Source organism: Bubalus kerabau, chromosome 16 (genome assembly GCF_029407905.1).
Source record: "Bubalus kerabau isolate K-KA32 ecotype Philippines breed swamp buffalo chromosome 16, PCC_UOA_SB_1v2, whole genome shotgun sequence".
NCBI classification, from domain to species: domain Eukaryota; kingdom Metazoa; phylum Chordata; class Mammalia; order Artiodactyla; family Bovidae; genus Bubalus; species Bubalus kerabau.
Genome location: NC_073639.1, coordinates 11,598,371 through 11,623,007, shown reverse-complemented (window position 1 = coordinate 11,623,007; position 24,637 = coordinate 11,598,371). Strand labels below are relative to the sequence as shown.

At 36.0% G+C, this 24,637-nt stretch overlaps 1 protein-coding gene across 8 annotated transcripts in view; it reads right to left on the bottom strand.

Moving 5' to 3' along the window:
- LRBA (LPS responsive beige-like anchor protein) overlaps positions 1-24,637 on the bottom strand; it is a 746,530-nt gene that overhangs the window by 19,710 nt on the left and 702,183 nt on the right. For 6 of the 8 annotated variants that reach the window (XM_055550583.1, XM_055550584.1, XM_055550586.1 and 3 more), the window contains exons 51-53: positions 23,778-23,840; positions 18,477-18,632; positions 12,106-12,273 (exon numbers count right to left, since the gene is read on the bottom strand). In XM_055550583.1, the coding sequence (XP_055406558.1) occupies positions 12,106-12,273; positions 18,477-18,632; positions 23,778-23,840 (387 nt within the window). Of the gene's footprint in view, positions 1-12,105; positions 12,274-18,476; positions 18,633-22,422; positions 23,177-23,742; positions 23,841-24,637 lie in introns of those variants that run through there. The other 2 variants (XM_055550587.1, XM_055550588.1) reach the window with 2 other exon arrangements.

Genomic DNA, 24,637 nt, shown 5'->3' with positions numbered 1-24,637 from the left:
ATAACTTAATTTTTATACAAAATACGTATTTACCGTCAACTAATAAGGTTTTTCGGAGAAGGCAATGGCACCCCACTCCGGTACTCTTGCCTGGAAAATCCCATGGATGGAGGAGCCTGGTAGGCTGCAGTCCATGGGGTCGCTAAGAGTCGGACGCGACTGAGCGACTTCACTTTCGCTTTTCACTTTCATGCATTGGAGAAGGAAATGGCAACCCACTCCAGTGTTCTTGCCTGGAGAATCCCAGGGACGGGGGAGCCTGGTGGGCTGCTGTCTCTGGGGTCGCACAGAGTCGGACACGACTGAAGTGACTTAGCAGCAGCAATAAGGTTTTTAAATAAAAACAACCAATATAATTTTCCAGGTTAGCAAAATCTAATACCCGTCTGACCTCTTAGAGACATAAAACAAAATATGAGACCTTGCTTTAAAAAAAAATCACTTCAATAGAGTATTTATTTTGAATGAAAATGTAAATTTAAGGACCTAAATATATAATTATTACATATATATATAGGTTTAAGAAAATCTAAGTATTATATATACTTGCCATTTCCTAAAACTGGATACTTCTGTTTTGCACATCTTTTATTCCATTTTAATTACATTTTTACTATAAAGCATTCATCAATGAAAAAATTCATATGAAAATTGAAGGCTAAGGTTTCTCATGTGGCTCATCATAATGGTACATCAGGAGAGGAAATGGTTTTTGTGAAGCAGATGAGGTTAGTTGTTAAATGTTTCTTAAATCTTTCCATTAACTTTCTAATTTTTAAATTGGAATGATAACACTACATTTTAATTATACAGTTCAGTTCAGTTCAGTCGCTCAGTCGTGTCCGACTCTGTGACCCCATGAATCACAGTACACCAGGCCTCCCTGTCCATCATCATTTCCCGGAGTTCACGCAAACTCATGTCCATCAAGTCGATGATGCCATCCAGCCATCTCATCCTCTGTCGTCACCTTTTCCTCCTGCCCCCAATCCCTCCCAGCATCAGAGTCTTTTCCAATGAGTCAATTCTTCGCATGAGGTGGCCAAAGTATTGGAGTTTCAGCTTTAGCATCATTCCTTCTAAAGAACACCCAGGGCTGATCTCCTTTAGAATGGACTGGTTGGATCTCCTTGCAGTCCAAGGGACTTTCAAGAGTCTTCTTCAACACCACAGTTCAAAAGCATCAACTAGAAATTATTTAAGACTTGGTCTATTTATACCATCTCTACCAACCTTTCTTCCTCTTTTCCTTTCACTATGGATTTTTTCCATTGTTTTGAAAACATGTTGATTTTGTTGAACATATACATTACAGAAAACAAGTCATGGCTGCATTTAGAATATGACAACCAACAATAAAATCTGGTAGCTTCCTCTTGTAAATATTAGAATTATTAATATAAGACAGTATAATGTTGATTTAAAACTCAATAATACTAAGTTCTTGATTTATAACCTTTCTCCTTTCTATGATATATACTATATATATACATCATATAAGTTTATATGAACTTGGGCTTCCCTGGTGGCTCAGAGGTTAAAGCATCTGCCTGCAATGTGGGAGACCTGGGTTCGATCCCTGGGTCAGGAAGATTCCCCTGGAGAAGGAAATGGCAACCCACTCCAGTATTCTTGCCTGGAGAATCCCATGGACGGAGGAACCTGGTGGGCTCTCAAGAGTCTTCTCTAGCACCCCAATTCGAAAGCATCAGTTCTTCAGCACTCAGCCTTCTTTATGGTCCAACTCTCACATCCGTACATGACTACTGGAAAAACCATAGCTTTGACTATATGGACCTTTGTTGTCAAAGTGATGTCTCTGCTTTTTAATATGCTGTCTAGGCATAGAAAAAAGTCTGGAATGATAACTAGTAAATGTAAGCAATCTCTTCCTGCCCTCAATCTAGTAAGTTCTCATAGTTCTAGAAAGATCTAGAAAGTAGAGGCATACTAATATTCTCTCTGTGCCTCATCTATAAAACAAGAATAACAACAGGACTGGGCTGCCCACGTGGCTCAGTGGTAAAGAATACGCCTGCCAATGAAGGAGATGCAAGAGATATGGATTTGATCCCTGAGTTGGGAAGAGCCTCTGGAGAAGGAATCCCCACTCCAGTATTCTTACCTGGAGAATCTCATGGACAGAGGAACCTGGTGGACTACAGACTGTGAGGTTGCAAAGAGTCCAACACGACTGCACACGCACACATGACACACACATGCGCAACACCAGGACTACCATGAGGACTGACGAGCTACTATGTAAAGTGCTGGAGCTGTGCCCAGCGTGCAGGGAGCACTCAATGAACACCAGCTAGCAGCGGCAGGATGATGCATATTTTCACCCTCTGTTGCTCACCTCTTTTTTCTAGCAAAAGTACAATATCTGATCCTGTGACACATAAACACCAATTACAAATGGTTCTTATTACTATTTTTCCCGTCAGGGAGGAAAATATACCTTCATTTCTAGAAAGTAGACTATGATTTCTCCCATTCCTCTTTTTCTTAGATTTTCCAACGTTCTCTAACAATCCATTTAATTCTGATACAGCCAGAGCATGGAGCTGAGAGCAGGAAGGGAAGGTACATTACAATAACTAGGTATTTTCCTACCCAGTAAAATATATTTATTGTCTCATTATCAGAATAATATATGCTCATTATAAAGCATTCATATAATTTAGTAAATTATGAAGAAGAAAATGAAAAAATACCTCTAAGTTCCACTAGCTAAAATGACCATTGCTTACATTTACCAGTTATTATTTCAGACTTTTTTCTAGCCTAGACAGCATATTAAAAAGCAGAGACATCACTTTGACAACAAAGGTCCACATAGTCAGAGCTATGGTTTTTCCAGTAGTCATGTATGGATGTAAGAGTTGGACCATAAAGAAGGCTGAGTGCTGAAGAATTGATGCTTTTGAACTGGGGAGCTGGAGAAGACTCTTGAGAGTCCCTCAGACAGCAAGGGGATCAAACCAGTCAATCCAAAAGGAAATCAACCCTGAATATTCATTGGAAGGACTGATGCTGAAACTGAAGCTCCAATACTCTGGCCACTTGATGCGTGAGCCCACTCCTTAGAAAAGACCCTGATGCTGGGAAAGCTTGAGGGCAGGAGGAGAAGTGGGCGACAGAGGATGAGATGATTGGATGGCATCGCTGACTCAATGGACATGAGTTTGAGCAGACTCTGGGAGATAGTGAAGGACAGGGAAGCCTGGCGTGCTTCGGTCCATGGCATCGTGAAGAGTTGCATACGACTGAGCAACTGAACAACAGCAATATACAACACAGTATACAAAGCATACACTTACCGACACAAATATTTAAAATATGTCTTATTATATCTGTAGTTTGGTGATCTCTGACACTTACCAATTCAGAGAGCATATACTTTCATGTCAATATCACAATTCATAATACATTAATGGCTATACAGTCTTCCATCATGTGGACATATCAAACTTAACTTGTGTACTTCTTTTATCCTAGTTTTTTGAGACTTTTCACTTGCCAATTCCCCACAGGCAGGCTGGTCTTTGGCTCTAATTCTTTGATAGCTTCTGTAGTTGCATATGTGTGTCTGGAAACATCAACATTATAAAACTCTGCCTCCAAAGAGAATGTAGATACTTAGAAAAGTTGTTGAAATCTTATCCATATTTGTTGATGTTTAATATTATGATTTTTATAAATACGAAAATAAAAATGGATAACTATTTTTATCTATCTATCCTAAATTTCCAAGTCACATAAAATTCTTTGTAATTTGTCCTCCTTAACATTTTTAACTGGAGAAGGAAATGGCAACCCACTCCAGTATTCTTGCCTGGAGAACCCCATGGATTCCAGAGGAGCCTGGTGGGCTACAGTCCACGGGGTCGCAAAGAGTCGGCCACGACTGAGTGACTTCACTTTCACTTTAACATTTTTAACATTTGCTAAAGATACATAAGTAAGGCATTAATGAAAAGTATAGAGGATTTTCACATTTTTAGCAATTTGAAATACCTGGATTTGACACCAAAGGCAAAGACAACAAAAGCAAAAAATAAACAAGTGAGATTACATCAAGCTAAAAACCTCTGGACAGCAAAGGAAACCATCAACCAAGTGAAAAGGCAACAGACGGAATGGGGGAAAATATTTACAGATCATAATACCTGAAAAAGGTTAATATCCAAAACACATGAAGAATTCACATAACTCAAGAGAAAAATCTAACTTAAAAACGGACAGAGGATCTGAATAGACTTTTTTTTTTTTTTTTTTTTACAAAGAATACATACAGATGGCTAAGAAGTACAGAAAAGGGTAACTCAACATCACTTATCACCAGGGAAATGCAAACCACAATGAGATACCCTCACATCTGCTAGACTGGCTTTATGAAAAGGACAAGAAATAACAGGCTTTGATAAGAAAGTGGAGAAAGGGGAATCCTTGTGCCCTGTTGGTAGGAATGTAAATTGGTACAAACACTATAGAAAACAGTATGCAGTTTCCTCAAAAAATTAAAACTATAACTACCATGTGATCCAGCAAGTTCACTTCCAGGTATAAACGAAAGCACAAATTCGAGAAGATACTTGCACCCCATGTCCACTGCAACATGATTCACAATGGCCAAGACATGGAGACAGCCTAAGTATCCACTGATGGATGAATGGATGGACGGAATGCTACACACACGCATGCACACACACGTGCGTGCACACACACACACACAGTGGAATATTAGTGCTACACACACACGCACACACACACACACAGTGGAATATTAGTCATAAAAAATAAGTGAAGCCTGCCATTTGTGGCAATATGGATAGACTTTAAGGGCATTATGATAAGTAAAATAAGTCAGACAAAAACAAATACTTTATGATCTCATTTATGTGTAGAATTTTAAAAACAAAAAACACTAACTTCAAAGATACAGAGAACAGACTGCCAGAGGTGGCTGCCAAAGGTGGAGAGTGGGAAAAATGGGCAACAGTGGTCTAAAGGTACAAACTCACTTACAAAATGAGTAAGTCTTGGGAATTTAATGTAGAGTACTCTCGCCTGGAAAATCCCATGGACGGAGATGCCTGGTAGGCTGCAGTCCATGGGGTCGCTAGAGTCGGACACGACTGAGTGACTTCACTTTCACTTTTCACTTTCATGCACTGGAGAAGGAAATGGCAACCCACTCCAGTGTTCTTGCCTGGAGAATCCCAGGGATGGGGAAGCCTGGTGGGCTGCCTTCTGTGGGGTCGCACAGAGTTGGACCCGACTGAAGCGACTTAGCAGCAGCAGCATGGTGAGTATAGTTAATAATCATGTTCAGTCACTCAGCTGTGTCCAACTCTTTTTGACCCGATGGACTGTAGCCTGCCAGGCTCCTGTGTCTATGGATTTTTCAGGCAATAACACTGGAGCAGATTGCCATTTCCCCCTCCAAGGGATCTTTCCGACCTAGGGATGGAACTCACATCTCCTCTGACTCCTGCATTGGGAGGCAGCTTCTTTTCCACTGACCCACCTGGGAAGCCCATTTAATAATACTGTATTGTATATTTGAAAGTTGCTGAGAGAGTGGATCTTAAAAGTTCTCACATTGGGAAAAAACAGTGTAACCGTGTGGTGATGGATGTTATTTAGATAGTGTGGTGATCCTTTGCAATTATACAAATATCAAATCATGATGTTGTACATCTAAAACGCATATAATGTTAGATGCCAACTATATCTCAATTAAAAAAAGAGAAACTTCCTGACCCTGCTCACCCTAAGGAAATATAAAAGCATTCTCTCAATTGTAGAAAGTTGTAAGCTATGAGAATAAAAGCTAAAAAGCTCAAGAGTAATGAAGACCTGAGCCATGAGAGGCAGAAGGAATTCTAAGGATTTTTTTCCCTGTGTAATTTGCTGTATGACTCAGGGAATTCAAACCAGGGTTCTGTACCAACCCAGAGGGAGTGGGAAGGGGTGGGAGGTAGGAGGGAGGTTCAAGAGGGAGGGGACATATGTATACCTATGGCTGATTCATGTTGATGTATGGCAGAAACTCTTACCATATTGTAAAACAATTATCCTTCAACTAAAAATAAATAAATTTAATAATAAATAAAAGCAACAAAACAAAAACCACTTCAAATCCAAAATACAAAGTTTGACCAAACCCATTTGAATGTGAAAAAATTACTTTTAAAAACAGGGCAACTGTAAAAGAAACCATCAGGGACATTTACTACCTAATTTCATATAAAAGCGTGTCTGTTCACGAATTCTCAGGACTAAGGCATAATGTAAGGCACATATGCACAAAGATGTCATATAACTTCTCTAAAGAAGCAAACTCTTTGAAAGTCAATCTAATATGTTGTTCCAGGAGGTCTTCATTAACCATATCCTTAGTAGTTCTACAATAATATACATCCCCCACACAACATTCTAAAAGCAGAAGACTCCTGACTTTAGGCTTAAAAAAGGAAGAGAGGGGAGGAAGTAGCTTGAAATTTCAGAGTACATCCAGTCTCAGTTAAATGAAAGGAGACATATTTACAGTTTTCTTTGAGAGCCTACACTTCATTGACTATAGAGAATTTGTAGCTTCTAACTAATGGGTAATTCCCGCCATTGTTTGAAATTAAATTTCCTATCTGAGCATAAAGTATTAGACAATTTTCTTTGGTGTCGCACTATTAAAGTGTTCATATGAAGATACCCAGTTCCAATTTGAAGGGATAAATCATCTGTTCTTCTGTTCTCATATTTATATGGCAAGAACCCATGGGTTGAATGGTAAAGTCATTTTTTTCTGCAACTAAACAAGGTAAATAAATGTGATATATTGGCACATCACCCCACCACTCTGCATATGGTGCACATTAAGGCTGTATTCATTTGCCATATGAATATAATTCCTTTTACCACATCTACTATTAGTTACAAGCAGTAAATACAGAGTTGTTTTGCTGGAACGGGAGGGCCTGCATTACATCATGGGGCACCAAACATCCTGGCCCTTCTGGAGAATTTCATAGACATAGCTTTAATGTCACCTGAACTTGAACACTGCCAACATATTGCTTCAAACCATGCTTGATGAATTCTTCAAGGAAAAAGGGGAAATACAGGGCAATCTTAGTGCAATAGCGCAAACCACAAGGAATGTTCTTGATGAGATATATATGGAAGAAGCCATGTTCTAGACAAAGAATCAGATTGAGTCATATCCCAGATATAAAAAAAAAAGTTCCAAACACTGCTTTCATAGTAGCTGTGAACATAAGGAAACTAAAGTTAAAATATCATCCAAACAATTTCCTCCAACTGTAGCCTACTGAAGACCTGTGATTAATAAGAGTTCTTCTTATTACAAACTGTGATGCTTTGTTTCATTAGGTATATATCGTGCTTACTTTTTCCTTAAACAAAACACTGATTATAACAGTCCAAATGCAGGTTAGTGCAGGGCCAAAGAAGAAAGAATGTTATTTCTTTTACAAACTCATACAGTTCAACACATATGTACATATCTTGACATTTGTGAACCATAAATACTATACCACAGGCAATTAAAACAAAGTACACCTGTTTTAACAAGTACTGATTTTTAGAGCTATCAAGCCCCCCAATGCGTCCAGCAGATGGCGCTCTAGGACACCTACTTCTCGTGTCACATCCACCTATATTCTGGCAAGACAAAGAATAAGGATTTATCGGTAGCTTCAGTAAAGCGTAGTAGGCTTTATTATAAAAAGAACATAATTCCTAAATATGTGCGCAAAAATATACATATGCATAAGCACATGTGCACAGAGACAACCAGTAAATAAGTCACACCTGGACATACTGTGATACCACTTTTCTTAAAGACTTGATGAGTAGTCTATGTATATCAGTGGTATTTATGGTTACATGGCAAGATCATTCTAAATTCATTAAAAAAAAATTTAGAATGCCTTAAAGTTAGAATTCATTTTTAATTATAGCAGGGATGTCTCATTAGGGTGATACTAGTAAAATTAACAACAGTAGGATTTACGGTAATGACTTAAGTGATTGATGAGAGTGTAACAAAATGAAGTTTTCGACAGAGAAAAAGCAGGGCAGCCATGGCATACAGTACTTTAAAAAACAGCTCTGTGGTCTGTTAGTGCTAGCCTTATGGTTAATAAAACCTTCTTTCTAATTAATGGTGCTGAAATATTCTTAACAGAATCTTGTTATGAAAAAAACTTTTTTTTTTTCCAGCAGACGCCATTCCTATAAAGGAGAAAGCTGATATAGATTAGCATGTCTGATTGCAAAGAAGAAAAAAAATGCCACCTTTCAATCAAATCAAAAACAGAATGTGAGAATGGAAAACTACTTTACTGAAATACTACACACACCATCTATGCAACACCTCACAGTCAGCGACTGTTTGTTTCTAAAGCTATTCAACTGTGACTTTTAAAAAAATTACTCAGATACCTAAAAATGCTTAATAAGCACTTACATTTAGATGCTTAATGAGAATTTGATTTTAAGTTTATGATCTAATACAATACAAAAACGGTGAATAACTCTTCTGTGAGTTTTCATTTTGATTACAAGATCATTTTAAAGTTTAAAGTAGTTAAATGTCAATTGAATGTATCAGGGAACATTTTCTTCAAAATTTGGAAATGTGCAGTCTGGATAGCATTATTGTGAAGGAAAAATGAGTATTCCAGGAAAGCATTTTGGTGGACAAAATCCAGTTTTAAACATAAAGGGTATGAGGGCAAAGAGATATGCTTTCATGCAGAAAACATCTTTTTTTGAAATGTTCTTGGTTAATTTTATTTAAAAAATCCACAACTAAATGGAATCCTATCTTAATTTTTCTTCTCATTAAGAAAACTGCATTCCACAGGAGGTAACTATCACAAGACAATAGAGTCAAAAATGAAAAACTATCTGTCATACAGGAAAACAAGGCTTTTGCTATATAACCTAGTCAGATTTCATAAAACATATGCATCCTTTTAAAAGCCTCATGTTATACTATATACAGGTTTTATCCAGTTTGAATTAGCATGATTTTGCCTGAGTAATGTGCTTATTAACACTAGATAACATGAGTTAAAAAAAAAAAAAAAACAACTAATAAACCTAATCAACTTTACATACAGCACTAACATTAGATTTGTAGGTAATGCCATAGGCTTATGACACTAGCAAGTAAAATTGCTAGCTTATTGTTATGATTTTTGAAATAAATAAGTAATATGCTTGGATGAGGCCTATAAAATGCAGGAAAGGCAATCAGTCTAGTTTTTTTTTTTTTTTTTGAAAATTACCCATTTTCTTTCCAAGAGAAAAGTCTAAATTCAAAACTTTAAGTTGAGGCACTGTATGTATCTACAGACCACGTCGGAGTTATGTATATAAAAGCCTGGCTATCTCTTAAATGTCAATTCATCCAAGAGCTACAACATAGAAGTAAGCATAATTTAAAATTCTTCATCCAAAAATCTGTGACTTCATGTGGAGCCATCAATGAGCCACAGGCTTAAAAAATGTGAACCAGCTTGCATGAGTGCTTAAAACAGCTCACACGCAGTACAGATGTCTTTGTTTTTGTTTGTCATTGTCTTTTGAAAAGCTTACACTGGTTTATTCATTTTTCCATTCTAATGTGTGAAATTCTCATTATATGAAAAAGTGCCTATTTGTCTTTTTCTCAGATTCACCCTTCAAAGTTAAAGCAAAATTCAGTTGGGACATCAGACATTACAGAAGGACCCCAAAGGATGAGGTTCGCTGTGAGAAAGGTAATTTATCAAGAGTCATTACACTTCTTTAAAATTTTTATCAGATGTGCTGTTAAGTTATTCTTTTATTTTTTCCCTTGCATTACCAGCATTACTAGGAGTTAATGTCCACCACACTGCAGACAATGAGAAGGCATAGATGAAGTGCTTTATGGAAAATACAACATTATAATATCTACTCTAATACCAGCAAGATGGTGTTCGTGTGGTGATTTATTTGCTCTGAAGCGTTCTGTGCTTCTGATAACACCTTAAGTCGGTTACTATCGTTGCTTTCATTTTACAGACAAGACAGCACAGCACAGCATAGAACTTAGCTGTGTCTTACTCTAAACTCCACGATATGGTCAGTCCTACTTGATTCATTTTTATAATGTCATGGAAATAAAAAAATCATCTTTAGGTTGATTTATAAGGTATTTAAATATATATATTTATCCTTTCTAGAAAAGCTGAATATTTCTAAAATACATTTATTTTAAAATACACTCAAATCTCTGAAATGTAACAACAATTACACATTAACTGCAGCTAGAAAGCCTTTAGCTACTTTTCGAAATACCCATTAGTAATGACATAGAGAACACGGTTAGGTCAAGGAAGTTACAAAAAAAAAAAAAGAACAAAATTTTTTTTCGTTTGGATTGCTATGTGTGCATGAAACATCTCACACTATTTTAAAGCAAAGTTCTTCCTAAATATTTTCACATAAATAACAAAATGGTATGCTTATTGTCTATGTCAAATCTAGGTTTGTCTGAGACAGTTTAGTGGATCTCAATAACTGAGTTTATGGAAACAGGGAAAAACGAAATTGAAAGTAGTCGCTCATCTTAAAAGGCCAGAAAAGGAGGAAGGAACAGAGTATGAGGCTCCACAGAGAAAAGGACATGAAGCACTTCTCAAAAGAATGCGAAAAACAAAGTTCCCTGAAGCTTACAAATTTAAAGTTATTACTTTAATTACATATAGAACAGAGATGTTGTGTACATACGTGAAACACACACATGTCCACACTAACCTCCCTATATAGGCACACACACTAAAGTTGCTCTGACTACTATTACCCATAGCATCAAAGCCGTAAAGTTACTTTTCACATTTAATTTGTGTAGGGAATTGTCCATGTTTTGATTAAGAAATACATATTAGAGGTTCATAAAATAAAAACTTTGATTCACCATCACACCAAACATAATACATACAAAGCAGAAACAGGGTTGGTAAAAATACTTTGCATATACTTCTTTTAAAACTGTACTGGCTGTTGAGTAAATTTTTAAAAAAGGTTTCACTTTCATACAAATAATATACATTTAATAAGCACAGCTTTAATAAGTCAATTCAAAATATGATGGACTTAACATAATCAGGCTGTTTTATAATTTGGGACTGAGTGACAGAAGTAAGTATCATAGTATTCAGGTAATCAGCAATACCGTGATCCTTCCTTAGCCAAATAAATTGCAACTTGCTTTAAATTAATAAACTGTAAATATTTAAGAGCAGTTAAAATGCTCTACCTATGAAATAAAAAATATAATGCTATTCTTGCAGGATCTCTTCAGTGTTGTCATAATCATTTTAATTAAATTCTCGTTTTTCAGGTGGTCCTTTTAATTGTTTTTTCCTACTTCTTAATGTGTTTTTCTAAAGCCATTTCTTTTCTGCAGCTGTGTGTGATTGGTTTTAATGGTAGCTGCTTCCTTTTTTGCCTTCTGTGAATTACAATTTTAAATGGTTACACATTTTTTGTTTTACTGCCTTCAGCATAGTTTCATAAAGATGTTTAAGGCTGTTGGTGAACATTTTCATTTCCCATTTGAGAAACCAACAGCCAATTTGAATATTCCATATTGGCCTTTTATGACCCGTTTTATCTTTTAATATGTAAATGAAAGCATATTTTTTCTAAAGACTGGTTTGTTTCCATGAAATTATAATTTTTTTTGCTCTTTAAAATAGGAATTCAATAAACAATATGTGATTGCTCTTTTACATTATATCTTATTGTTTGTGAATTAAACTCTTCTGTTTTATTTGGTGACAGCCATTTCCAAGGAAGGACTAGCATTTTCAGATAAGAATAACCAAACACATGAAAATGAGATTTTATCCTTGAATTTGAATTATCATTGGTCACAAAATGTTAATAACAAGGTTATCTAGAGCTTTCTTAAATTATAACTAAGAAATTAAAATTACTTGATACTTCAGTTTCACTTTCCCCATGATGAAATAGGTAAAACTTCACTGCAAAATGTTATTATACATCACTTGTAAAAGTTTACTTATAAATTGTACTTACTGCCTGGGTTATCTCCAATACCACTGCTTTTTCCATTCCAGTACCAGAGCAGAAGGGTTGCATCACGTGACCCTGACAGAATGTAGCAATTTCCCCCGATATACGACTCCGAACGAGTGAGGCAAGTGACGACATCCCAATGGCCAAACACCACTTGGATCAATTTTCCTGAAATACAAAACAAGTTTCTTTTAAACTGCTATTTAAAAAAACTGAAAAACTTTGCAGTGATTGTTTACCTTTTAAAAAGATAATGAAGATAATGAAGTTGTATTAACTCATATTCTGATAATTCAGATTTTATAATAAAATTCGACCTGGTTCAACCTAAAAGTTTTCTTTGAATAATTAACGACAACAAAAAGAATCAATTGAACAGTGATAGTAACATTTTTGAAAGACATATGTTAAAACTATTTCAACTAATAATATTATTATACATGGCTCCTAGGAATTACAAATGAATTATGTCTACTGATTAAAGCAGACTCAAGAGAACCCTTATTTGGAACCATTTCAACAATTTATTAAGTTACTCTAAATGATTCAAAACAAAGCAAAACTTAGTTGCCTTTCTGTAAGTACTCTATCACTCAGACTTCACTAATATAAACCTATCTCTGAATCCGTAAAGGCAATTTATTTCTTCTTCTCTTCTCTGAAGTCATCTGCACAAAGAAACTATAAACCACATCCAAGAGTTTCTGCTTTTCAAATCAGGATTACATGAGCTAAATTTTGATAAAAGGACTAATATATTGTGACTGCAATTTGAGCTAGTGATTCTTTCTTTAATTGTCTGAATGAGGAAAACTCCTGAGGAGAAGGGAAATTAAGATGACAGTTTACCAGTAATGACTGGGGAGGGGGGACCCAGTAAACTTACCATATATCTAGGATGTCAAGCACAGGATGAACTGCTCACATAACAGTGTCAGAAAAAAGTAAAGGTCCCACCTTTTAGATTTTTTGTTTAATCAGATACGGTGTTTGTAATTCATACAAACTTGTCTAAAGAATTACATAGCTGTAACAGCTCTTCTACTCTACCCTGACCAGTTTCTAGCTAACATTTCTCTCTGAAATGTCTACAGAATCTACAAATTATAATGTCATAGAATGTCTACCTTTAATACTCAGCATGAATGCTTTTATTTTTTCAAATAAGCATTTTTGTAGGGTCATAAAAAATACAATTCAGATGTTCAAGATAAAAACCATTAAGCTGGAAAAAAATTAGTATGCCTAAAATGTTTATATGTTTAACTTGGAACAGATCGTAGCCTATCAAAACCTTAAGGTCTCAACTAAGTATTGGTATCTATATGTATTTAATTTTTCAAGATAATAAATATAACTAAAAGTATTTCCACTAAATTTTTTACATTATTGATTTAAATTAACCCAAAGATATTATAAAGTCTGCAAATTTAGAAATAAATACTGCTTCATCCACATCAGATGGGAAGTCAAATACAGTCTTTTCCCTTGCCCATAGTGTTCTAATAGTAACTTAAGAAAGATTCATAGTATTCTCAAACTGCAAAACTGATTAAAGTACACTTTTGTTTCCTATGGAAAAAGACTTTAGTCAAAGCAGGTATTTTAACTAGTAAGTGTTAAAAATGTTCACTTCTGAATTTCTCCAGCCTTTTAAATTAACACCAGAACGTTTCATTTTAAAAATTAACTTTATCAATAAAGAATATGATAAGGACTCAAGACTTTCTAGAATTAAAAAATGGAAAGAAAATTAAATATTAAAAATATAATAATTTTTTATCATTTCCAATTTATATGAAGGACAAAGTAGAGAGGTTTAGTGGTAGAATGGCTGGAGTTAGAGGGAAGAGCTAACTAAGGACGAGATAAAGGCAGCTGAATGTACTCTTACTACAAGTTAGGAAGTGACAGTCGCTCAGTCGTGTCAGGCTCTGTAACCCCATGGACTGAAGCCCACCAGGCTAACCTGTGCGTGGGATTCTCCAGATAAGAATATTGGAGTGGGCAGCCATTCCCTTCTCCAGGGGATCTTCCTGACCCAGGGCTCAAACCTGTGTCTTCTGCATTCCAGGCAAATTCTTTACCGTCTGAGCCATCAGCAAAGAAGTACTAATTAGGAAAGTGAAAGCTAAATCATAAGTTGTAACTACTGAAAATGCTGAACACCCCATAATGTGATTATGCTTTTGATCACAGAGTATGTACAGTGACTCCTGCCTCAGCCTATACTAAATGCTGAGAGCATGTCAACTATACGAGTGATTTAAATAGGTTACTTAAAGCAGACTCATTTAAGATTTGACAACCATCAATTCAGTGGGCTGTAGAAGTGAAGATGAGCAAAGTAATACATCTAGGTATGTGAGGTCTGTGGCATAAACAGAAAACCCAAATGCTGCACGTACACCAGGCGGCCTGCGAAAGAGCAACTATCTGCTTGGTAACCAGCTCAGTTTCCAGCTAGTGAGAACAAAGGGGAAAGTTTTAGCTGTAAAAGTGGGACGGATTAAAAAGACTGTCAGAATTTCTCAAGACACGTAATAATTTGTTACTTGTCATTAATTAAGTCATCATTCTATGTCTACAATGTCAGCGTTAGGAACATGTATATTCAAACTGGGGTTTCTTTTTTAATTAAAATTTCCTAGTGTTTCAATTTTTGCCCCTAAAAGTTATCACACTTATTTTTCATTCAACAAACATTTACTGAGCACCTACCAACTGCCGAGCATTAGATCTTCTTACTTGTATATAGTGGCAAACAGAGAAACGGTTCCTGCCCTCATCAAACAAACAGAAACAGACATGTAACTGTGACTAGTGTTAACTACTAGAAAAGAGGAGAGAGAAAAACAGGAGAGAACAAACTTAGACTGGGCATCAGGGAAGACTGAGATGACGGGGCGACAGGTAAGTACTTACATCTAAAGAGTTTCATGTTTTAATACAAATTAACTTCATTCTCCACAATTTATACTGTGGGCTCAACTCTGGAAAACATTATTTTTTTTTTCCAGTTTGCTTTTTCCTGTCTGGCAGTGTTCCTCCGCAATATTTGTTATTGCTATGAGGTGGAGGTTCACTCCTCCTAAATAAATCACACCATATAAATACCTGCTGTTCTTTTTGGTAAATTATTTTCTGATAATCTCATAAGTGTTCCTCAAGCTTTATTTTTTGTTTCCTTTAATACCAGTCCACCTCTCCACACACTAATATCAAATATTACCACAAGCACTAGAATATCCTTTTTTTGACAGAACAAATTTTCTAGTTAATGTTTTATTTGACAGCTGTGCTACAAATAAAAAAAAAAAATTCAAGCTCAGGACTCTGCACACTGAATCTAAAGTGTGGCCTGAAAATAATTCCTACTGCCGAGGGAAGGTTTTATTGTTGCCTCTGCTGCTCTGGTTGTGTCTTGAAAACATGATTTATGTTTAAAGAATTTCCTGCTACAACCATGTTTCTCTCTACCCCCACCTCCCCACCCCGCCAAATCTAATAAGAGAAGGATTTTTTTTTGGCTTACGTGCCAAAATATAATTGAATTCAACACCTGTGATAGCTCTGCCATTATATATTATTGATCATACAATTTTTCTGCTAAACTTCTCTGCTAAACTTAGGAGAAAACATTTAATATTCCTATCATCATGAAGACACTAACACATTTAAAATTTAAATAATTTTAAATAAAATTTGCATCAGAGTTTGTATACAAGATATTAAGAAAGGTATTAGATTTATCATATGAGAGTTTTTTCAAAGCTTTCCTGGAAAGTATAAATATTTTTGGTATACGTGTTCGGTCCCACTGAAATGAAGTTTAAAATGAGACTTCTTTCTTATCAAAGTGTTTTATACATACACGCACTTGTGCACATTTTAAAAAACAATAAAGTAGAAGGCTTTTGGAAAGAGAGAAAGGAATGCCATCTAGTTTATTAAGTCTGAAGTAACATGGCAGACATTCTAGGAACCTAGATTTTAAATGGGTAACACTTGTGTGAGATAAAATGGACTAATCACAAAGATGCCACATCTGAGGTCAGAAGACCTCCAATGCCCAGGTCTAGCACCATGACCTATGCAAATTTCAACAAGTTACTTAACTTTTTCAAACCTTGGTTTCATCATCGAAAAAATGGGCCTATGGACACCTATTTGATTTCCTAAGATTACTGTGGGGCTGACACAATATCATGTATGAGAAAGAAGATATTTTATAAATTCTAGAGAACTGTGCAACTATAAAAATTATTTTATTATGAGTATTATACAAAAGTGAGGTTAGCTTTGGAGGTGGTGGTTTAGTTGCTAAGTCGTGTCCGACTCTTGCAACCCCATGGCCTGTAGCCCGCCAGGACATGGGATTCTCTAAGCAAGAATACTGGAGTGGGTTGCCATTTCCTTCTCCAGGAGATCTTCCTGACCCAGGAATCGAACCCAGGTCTCTTGCATTGCAGGCAGATTCTTTACCAACTGAGCTACAAGGGAAGCCTCAAGGTTAGCTTTTACTTTACAAAGGTTAAAAAGGTTAGCTTTAATTTACAAATATCAATATTCAGTGTCTTTAAAATGATATGAAATGTCAACAAACTCAGCAAGGCTCAAATGTTAAAACCAAAGATTGACATAATATATGATCCCATTTGACGACATTCCAGAAAAGGCACAATTATAGAGATGAAGAGTATGTCAGCAATTCTGAAGAGGCTGAGGTGAGGGAAGGAGCTGACTACGAAGGGGCACCCCAAGGGGTTTCTGGGGATTTTCTGCTGCTCTGCATCTTAACTGTGGGGGTGGTTGCATAACTGGATACAATGCCCTGAGACTAATGGAAGTAAAAACCAAAATAAGGAATTTTACTGTATGCAAATTGAAAGATAATTTTCAATGTATAAAAAACAATATGAATCTAAAAGAATGTTTAAGAAAACCCTGTGATAGGATGTAACAATTTTAATCTGAAAGTTTGTGAAGAAGGGAGCATAGTTTGAGGTCAAATAACACTAAGGTTGTCATTACTGTAATAGTGAAAGAAAAGGTTAAAATTTAAACCTGAATATTAAGCCAGAGAAGATTATAATAATAAATAATTTTAGGACAACTTGTCAATCTCCAATGCGTTTTTAAAGAGTTCCAGAGGAGTTTTAGGTTCAATAGTAATGAACATCATAGACCTAAACATCTAGTAAAAGCCCAAGTAATCAGGAAGACCTGAATGATGTCTTCTTTCTGAACCTACCTCCAGAATAAAGAAGTAAATTATAAAAATATTAGGTCATTGATTCCCTGAAATAAAAATTAAACGAGATCATGTCTAACTTCTAGGGTTTATTCTATACACAGTACATATTCAACTATATTTCCCTACTCTCTCATTGTTAGGTTATAATACAATCATCGAAATGTAGCTAGGACAAACTCCCTGAATACCCAAGAATTAATTTGTTAATATACTATACTTACTAAAGTAGGAGTATGGACTCATACATTGTATAGAGATGACTAACATGACTGAAAGAGGATTTGCTGTAAAACAGTTAATTAATTAGAAATTTCAATTTAAAAAATTTCCTCCCCCCAGAACCTTAAATCAATATAATTATTTGTAGATCCTTGTTTTAGTTGAACTATCTACCTCCATGGTATTTAAGTTCTAATGCATTACTATCTAATTTTAATTATTTTAAATATACAACTACATATTCAGTATAAGTTTATGTCATCCTCTACCAGTTTCCAAAATACTTTAAAGAGACTCCATTAAATTTTTGAATGTTCATAATTGCCTATATGCAAAAATATATAACCATTCATTGGACTGGATATCCTATAATAATAGTGATTTGAGTTTGGTTAGTCCCTTAGGGAGCTGCATGCAAATGAATAAGGAATCAGCTACCTTTCTTCACCATGGTGTAGTTTTCAGCAAGATTCAGTGGAACTGGGTGGAGGCAAGATAGCCACTCACAGGAAACACACTTAGAATTTCCAGGGAAAAAAATAACCTTTAAATAATATTGAAGTGGGAAAGTACACCTGTAAGTATGTGCACTTGCCATATGATTATGCATGGACATGTACATATGGCATTTACATCAAGATATGCTTTCAAAATAAATCATTCACTTGTAAGTGTGAAGCTTGGGAGACAAACCTATCAAAACCTCCCCTTTAAAAACATTCTGAAGTTAACTTATTAATGGATAATAGAGTAGATTATTACTTGAAGGGGAAAACTATATTTTACACCTTTTAGAATACTGTAACTTTTACAGGGGAGATGAGAAAGCCTTTTCAGCCTCTTACAGCCACTTGTTGTAAACTTGAGTTCACTGATAAAGAAATGATGAGGTTACCTGTGTCCGTAGAATAGACGCGGAAACTCTTATCCCAGAAGCCACAGAGGAGGATGTAGCGGTTGTCCGACGTGATGACAAAACACTGGGAATGGACTTGAATGCTTTGGTCTAAGAGGTCAGTGATCTGCCTCCTGTGCATTCCTGTATTGCTGGCTATGAGAACAGAGGGGGGAAAAAAAGCCTATAAATCTACATGCGCAAAGAAATCCCGTAATTTGTCATGCTGGGGGCTGGGGCCAAGGGAGGAGAGACAACACATTCCAGGATAAAAACATTTGATCTTTAATTTTAAATACAATAATATTTGAAAAACCACAGGAAAACACAATCCGATTGTTGGAAGAAGGAGGGTAGCCAACTTCAACAGCTCGGTAAGAAATTCTGCCTAGAGGAAAGAAACAATAATACACTACAATTTTAAAATAAGTAGTATACAATTCTCAGAACATGCTATCTAGCTCTTGGGCAGGACCAAACTAGATTAGAATCTCCAGATTGCATCACAGTTAGGTTTGTGTTTCTGACAATCTCATTACATCTATTGTCATGAGAACGGATTCATGTTGCGACAATCTATTACCTCTAACTTTTTGTCACAAGGAAGAGATATTAGAATTTAAATGTCATATATTTGAAATATTGGAGCATCTTGTACTAGTTTGACTTTAACAGGCCTTTAATTTGACCAGATGTGAACTCCCATTTCCCCCGTTCACAGCCGCACTTGCATGCAAGGAAAGGGTAGGATGACTATTTATGAAGGATTCTTGTAATTGAAAAAGTCAAAGCACAGCACACTGCAACTTTCTTGCTACTTCTGTAAACAATAAAACAAGACAGTCTGGCAGTATGTTTTCAGAGTGCTGCAGAGCACCTGAGACGGGGTCTGTCACAAGGCATAAGGTCCGACACAGCCCGACACCACATGCATGTGAAGAGTAGTAGTCCTCTAGAAACACACTATCAGCCATCTCATTATCAGCAAAGGAATTTTCACGGAGGTGCCTTCTTTGGCATTATGAAGCCAACCGAATAGAAAGCTCTGCTGTTCGTGATCTAGGAGTTATTTCATTATCAGCTTTCTGACACAAATTATAGTTCTTATACTGCTAAAAAAAAAAAAAAACTTGATAATACCAGAAATCAGCACAAAATAAATGTCTACATCTAATTATTATGTTCTTTGCATCATAGCTTTCAGTTTTTATTGGAAAAAATATTATAGATGCATTATTGATAAAAATTAAAAATAGAAATATATCTATGTTATATTCATTGTAGGTAATAAGTTAAGATGGCCAATTCAATAGAAGGCTCAGAAAGTAATATGGAAGAAAAAAAGTGTTCAAAATACTTTCCAGTCCTCTGCTGGGATACAGAGGGATAAAATACCCCTTGCCCTCATGGCATACAGAACATCGCAAATGTATTCATGTGAAATACTGCCAAGTTCTGCTAATATCTGACTGTACAACCTAACCATGTAAGATTATTAGATAACTGTTTGATAATGGGCTTCGGATACTTTGGGGGAGATTAATGGCCTAGAAAGTGGTAGCAGTAGTAGAAAGGGTAGTCCTCTAGTCAGGAATCACGTGCCCGCTCCTTCCACACAAAGGGAAGCTCCTGGCAGGTGAAAGGGCTTTTGTGTACCATATTGTATCATGGAGAGACATTAGCCTCTCACTGCAGTGAACCTGTGTGATACAGTTACATCTTTTAATTTCCAGAAACCTAGCAATTTAAAACAAGATATATGGTATTTTCTATACTGGTTACTACAGTTCTTCATTCCACATGAAAATTATAAAAATACGGCATTTTTGTTAGTGTTTATATGACTTTCGCTTATACGATATATAAACTTTCACTGGTCTTTTTGGCATTATTTCCTGAGTGAAGTCGCTCAGTCGTGTCCAACTCTTAGTGACCCCATGGACTGTAGCCTACCAGGTTCCTCCATCCATGGGATTTTCCAGGCAAGAATACTGGAATGGGGTGCCATTGCCTTCTCCAGGGGATCTTCCCGACTGGGAGGATCTAATTTGACAGACCTGGCCATGTATAGAATTTTGAACTGAATGACCACAAACTCGTCATGGGTAAAGGCTGATGCCCCTTCAGCATTCAGATGAACTATTTTCCAAATAAGTGATTACTTATAATTTAACACTGCAACCCCTAATCCATCCATCCGTCCATCCATCCATTTAGTCTATATAACCTACCCTACAACTGCCTTTTCTTTATCTTACTGTTTTGTCTAGCAAACCTCACAAGATTCAGTACTGAAAGTATTTTTATTTGATGAAAATTAGGCATATTTGTCTAGATAAGCAGTCTACAAACTGGAGCATGTATACCCTTGGGGGGGGGGCGGGGGAGGGGGGTTGGCATAAGATTTCCCAAGGGATACACAGGCACAGATGGTTTTAAGGGAATCAATTTCTGGTTCCGCAACTTTCATGAGTTCTCTAGCTTGAAACAGATTTGCCTGAGAACTCTCCTGTGAGTTTTCCTTTCTTACCTCCCTTTTTGCTCGCTCTTCTTCCACTAGATAGAATCTTACTATGGTGCTTTACTCCAGGGTACAAAAATCTCTTGAGAGCCAAATAAAGAGACAATTCAAACTATTGATGTGATGCTAGAAAGTGAATGCCTAGGTATCATCACATCATTCTGCAGGGCAGGTGGTTTCCAATTCACTGCTTTCAATGAATGGAAGGAGGATCTAATCACGCTGTCAATTGATAGATCATTAAAAATAAGTTTCAGTGATGGATTGTTAAAATGATTATTTAATGATAGACCGTAAAAGTAATCCTTAATAATATATCACTCTATGAATTTTGTCCCATAACTCGGAAAGAGTTTGAAGATTTGAATAACACTGCTAAAACAAAACTCTCTCCTTTCCCATCTATCTTCTCATGTTAGTAACACTCCTGAGAGCATCCATCTATAAAAAACAAAAAATTAGGGTAGAACTGGTGACAAATTCTGTCTCTTTCAGCAACAAATAATGTTTATCCATGAATACATGAACTACTTAGGGAGGCACTCCCATTCATTAAAGCTGTATTTCCTATTTTCAATAAATATGTATTGTGTATGTTTAATAGTACTAAAATTTATAATTTATAATTTTAATAAATATGTATTGATATTTTTAATAACTCAATGAGGAATAATTTTTTAAAGCTGGGCCTTAAGGTCACAGGAAATCTCAACATTTATATTTACATACATATTTTTATTGCTGAAAACTGCTTAATGGGGTAATCAATTTTCTACAGTTAAAATAAAATTGTGTAGGGAAAGCAGAATGAAAGTACAAATTCAAGATGAGAAAAACGTTCAAATGGTAAAGATTTCTTCCAATGAATTTTTTAAAAACAGAAAAGGTTGACTATCAAGTGACTTTGATATTTAGTGTCTGCTGGATGTATTTAAAATTTTACACACTATGCCAAAAATCATAACCTTTGCAACTATTTAAACTTGTGATGATATCACATTAAAATTTTTTTAGACGTCAACTTAAAAATGTGTGAGAAGATGCATGGTTTTAAACAACTACTTCAGGAGACGTGGGAACAGTCTGATGACCAATGGTCAGCAGGGAAGACTATGGCCTGAAGGCAAAATCTGGCTTGTGCCTGGGTTTGCATATGAAGTTTCATTGGAGCACAGCAGTGCTCGCTTGTTTATATATCATCCGTGGCTGCTTTTGTGCTATAACAGCAGAGTTATGTAGTTGTGTCTGAGACCTTATGGCCCACAAAACCTAAAATATTGACTATCTCGCCCCTTTCCCCCATGCCTTCGCAACAGGGTTACCATTTCTGAATTTATTTAGACTTTATACTATACGATATTCATTGTCAAGTTTTAAGACAAACAATGATTCTGTACTTCAGAAACCAGGCTCTAAGTGGCACAACAAATGGGTTTTATTATTTTCCTGACTCTTAGAACTTTACCCAAGTGGGCATTTAATTTAAAAAAATATATATATGGCAAATCGTATCTACTCAAAGCAAAACAAGATTCAGGAACCAGGGTACTGGTTATTTTTCATACAGACACTTAATTCTTAGATTTATGCTTATATTTGGGAAAATGATAAAAGACAGTTTAGAGCTTAAGGTTATTTTAGTTCATCTTGATAATTCATCTGCAAATGGTGGCCATTTAACTCTCCACTGAAACAATGGTGTTAGAGAACAACAAAAAAAAAGTGACATACGCACAAGGAACACCTTGAATTTTTTAAAATAATAAATCCGCTTATTTGGTTTATCTAAAAACTTAAAAATACTTTAAAATACTAACAAATTCATTTGTGCTGGGGAAATATGACAAAATTATAAGGCAGACACAAACATCCATGCTAGCAGCATACCCCTACAGCTGGGCAATTAGGTTTTTTATTCTAAAAGTTATTGAACAGCATCTTCAATACCAAGGTGTACCATTCTTAGTGGAATCACAGTTGAAATCCCCATATAGGCTGGAAAATGCTAAACTAGAGATTTCCACTAACCTACTCAAAAAGCACAGCAGCAATTAAATATTCTAAGTCGTCTACCGCAGATGCTCATTTCATCCCAATGGCTCTTTCCGGTCTCCTTGTACTTTTTTTTTCTCCCTGAACAAATTTAACCTCCAATGGCAATTTATTGGGCTGCAGGACCCTAGGAAAATGAATACAAATATCTTAACACTGCCATTGGCTGGGCGATATATTTCAACTTTGAAACTGCTCTGCAATTGCACATTAATCCCCTCAGACTGAAAGGAGGGTCCAGGAAGAAAGGATTGATCTCCTTTAATGATGAAACCCTGGCACTACAGTTTTATTTTTCTCAACACAGAGCTGCTAAGAACCCACTGTTATTATGAAAATTTCCCTAGCAAAGGAGCTCCATCACATTACTGGTGCACCAATTCATCATAACGTGCCTCGCTCCTGCTCATCAACAAGTCTGAGTGATGAAAAGATCCAATATTATCCTGACAGTACTTCATGCGCATTCTCAATCACACATTATTACAGCATCCATATTAATTTTCGGTGACACGCGTCCTAGGCCTGTTCAAATTAGGCAAACCAACGAGGGGGAGTTGATGAAATACCAGCATAGCCACAGCTCATTGCATTCCAATTTGCATGCAAATGGTTTATCAGGAAAATTCCATTCCCAGCAACCAGCAAGTGAAAAACAACGGTAATCTACACTTCAGGGCCAGCACACAGAGCTTAATGAATCGCAGAGAGGGAAGCAAGTGACAGACCTATGAGAGGGTCGATTTCCACTGGCAGCTGGTATGGCTGGTCTTGTACAGCACCTTGATGAGCTGGAATTCACAAAAGATAAAAAAAGAGAGAGAGAGAGAGAGAGCATTATTTTTCATATACTGAGCTACATAAAAATGCTTAAGTCAAATCTCATGTAGAATTGTTTCCAACCTCCAAATCTCTCAAGACAGTTTTGTGAAATTTAAACAAACAAACAAAAAATCCAGGTGCTTCTATGGCTACTTATTAAACATTTATTTTAGATTAGTGCTGTTGTGAACACGTGCCGTAGCAGTGGCGCCAGTCCTAGGCCATAAGCTATGGCAGATGCTTGACTGGCAACCTCTGATGCCGCAACAGAACAAAATTAAGTGGTAAAGAGCGCTGAAAACAAAATGTGACAACCATCTGCTGACTGTAGCAAATACTAGTTTTTTTGTTACTTCTTAAAAAGGCAGTTTTGAATGCTGCAGCACAAAGGATGCACAAAAACGTCAGTTTATGATGGAGAAAGGGAAAGCGCCAAGTCAAAGAACATTCAATGCTTCATCCATCACTTAAATCAATCAATTGAAAGTTGGAATAAAAATAAAGAAAGCTATCTGCAGATAAATGTTTTAGTTAAATGCATTTGGCTGAAATGTTTTCCTGAAGATTTGATTGCGGTTGGAAAAAAAACTTTTATTAATATTTAATATTTCCATGGTTTCCATTTTAAAATACTGAGAAGCAAATGAGTAACAAAAATCAATCCATACTAAGGACAGTTTGTTTAATTTTCAAAATGGTTTTAAGGATTCAGAGGTACCTATTTTGTGATGGAAAAGAGATTTTATAGGCTGCAGTCCCGTGAAAG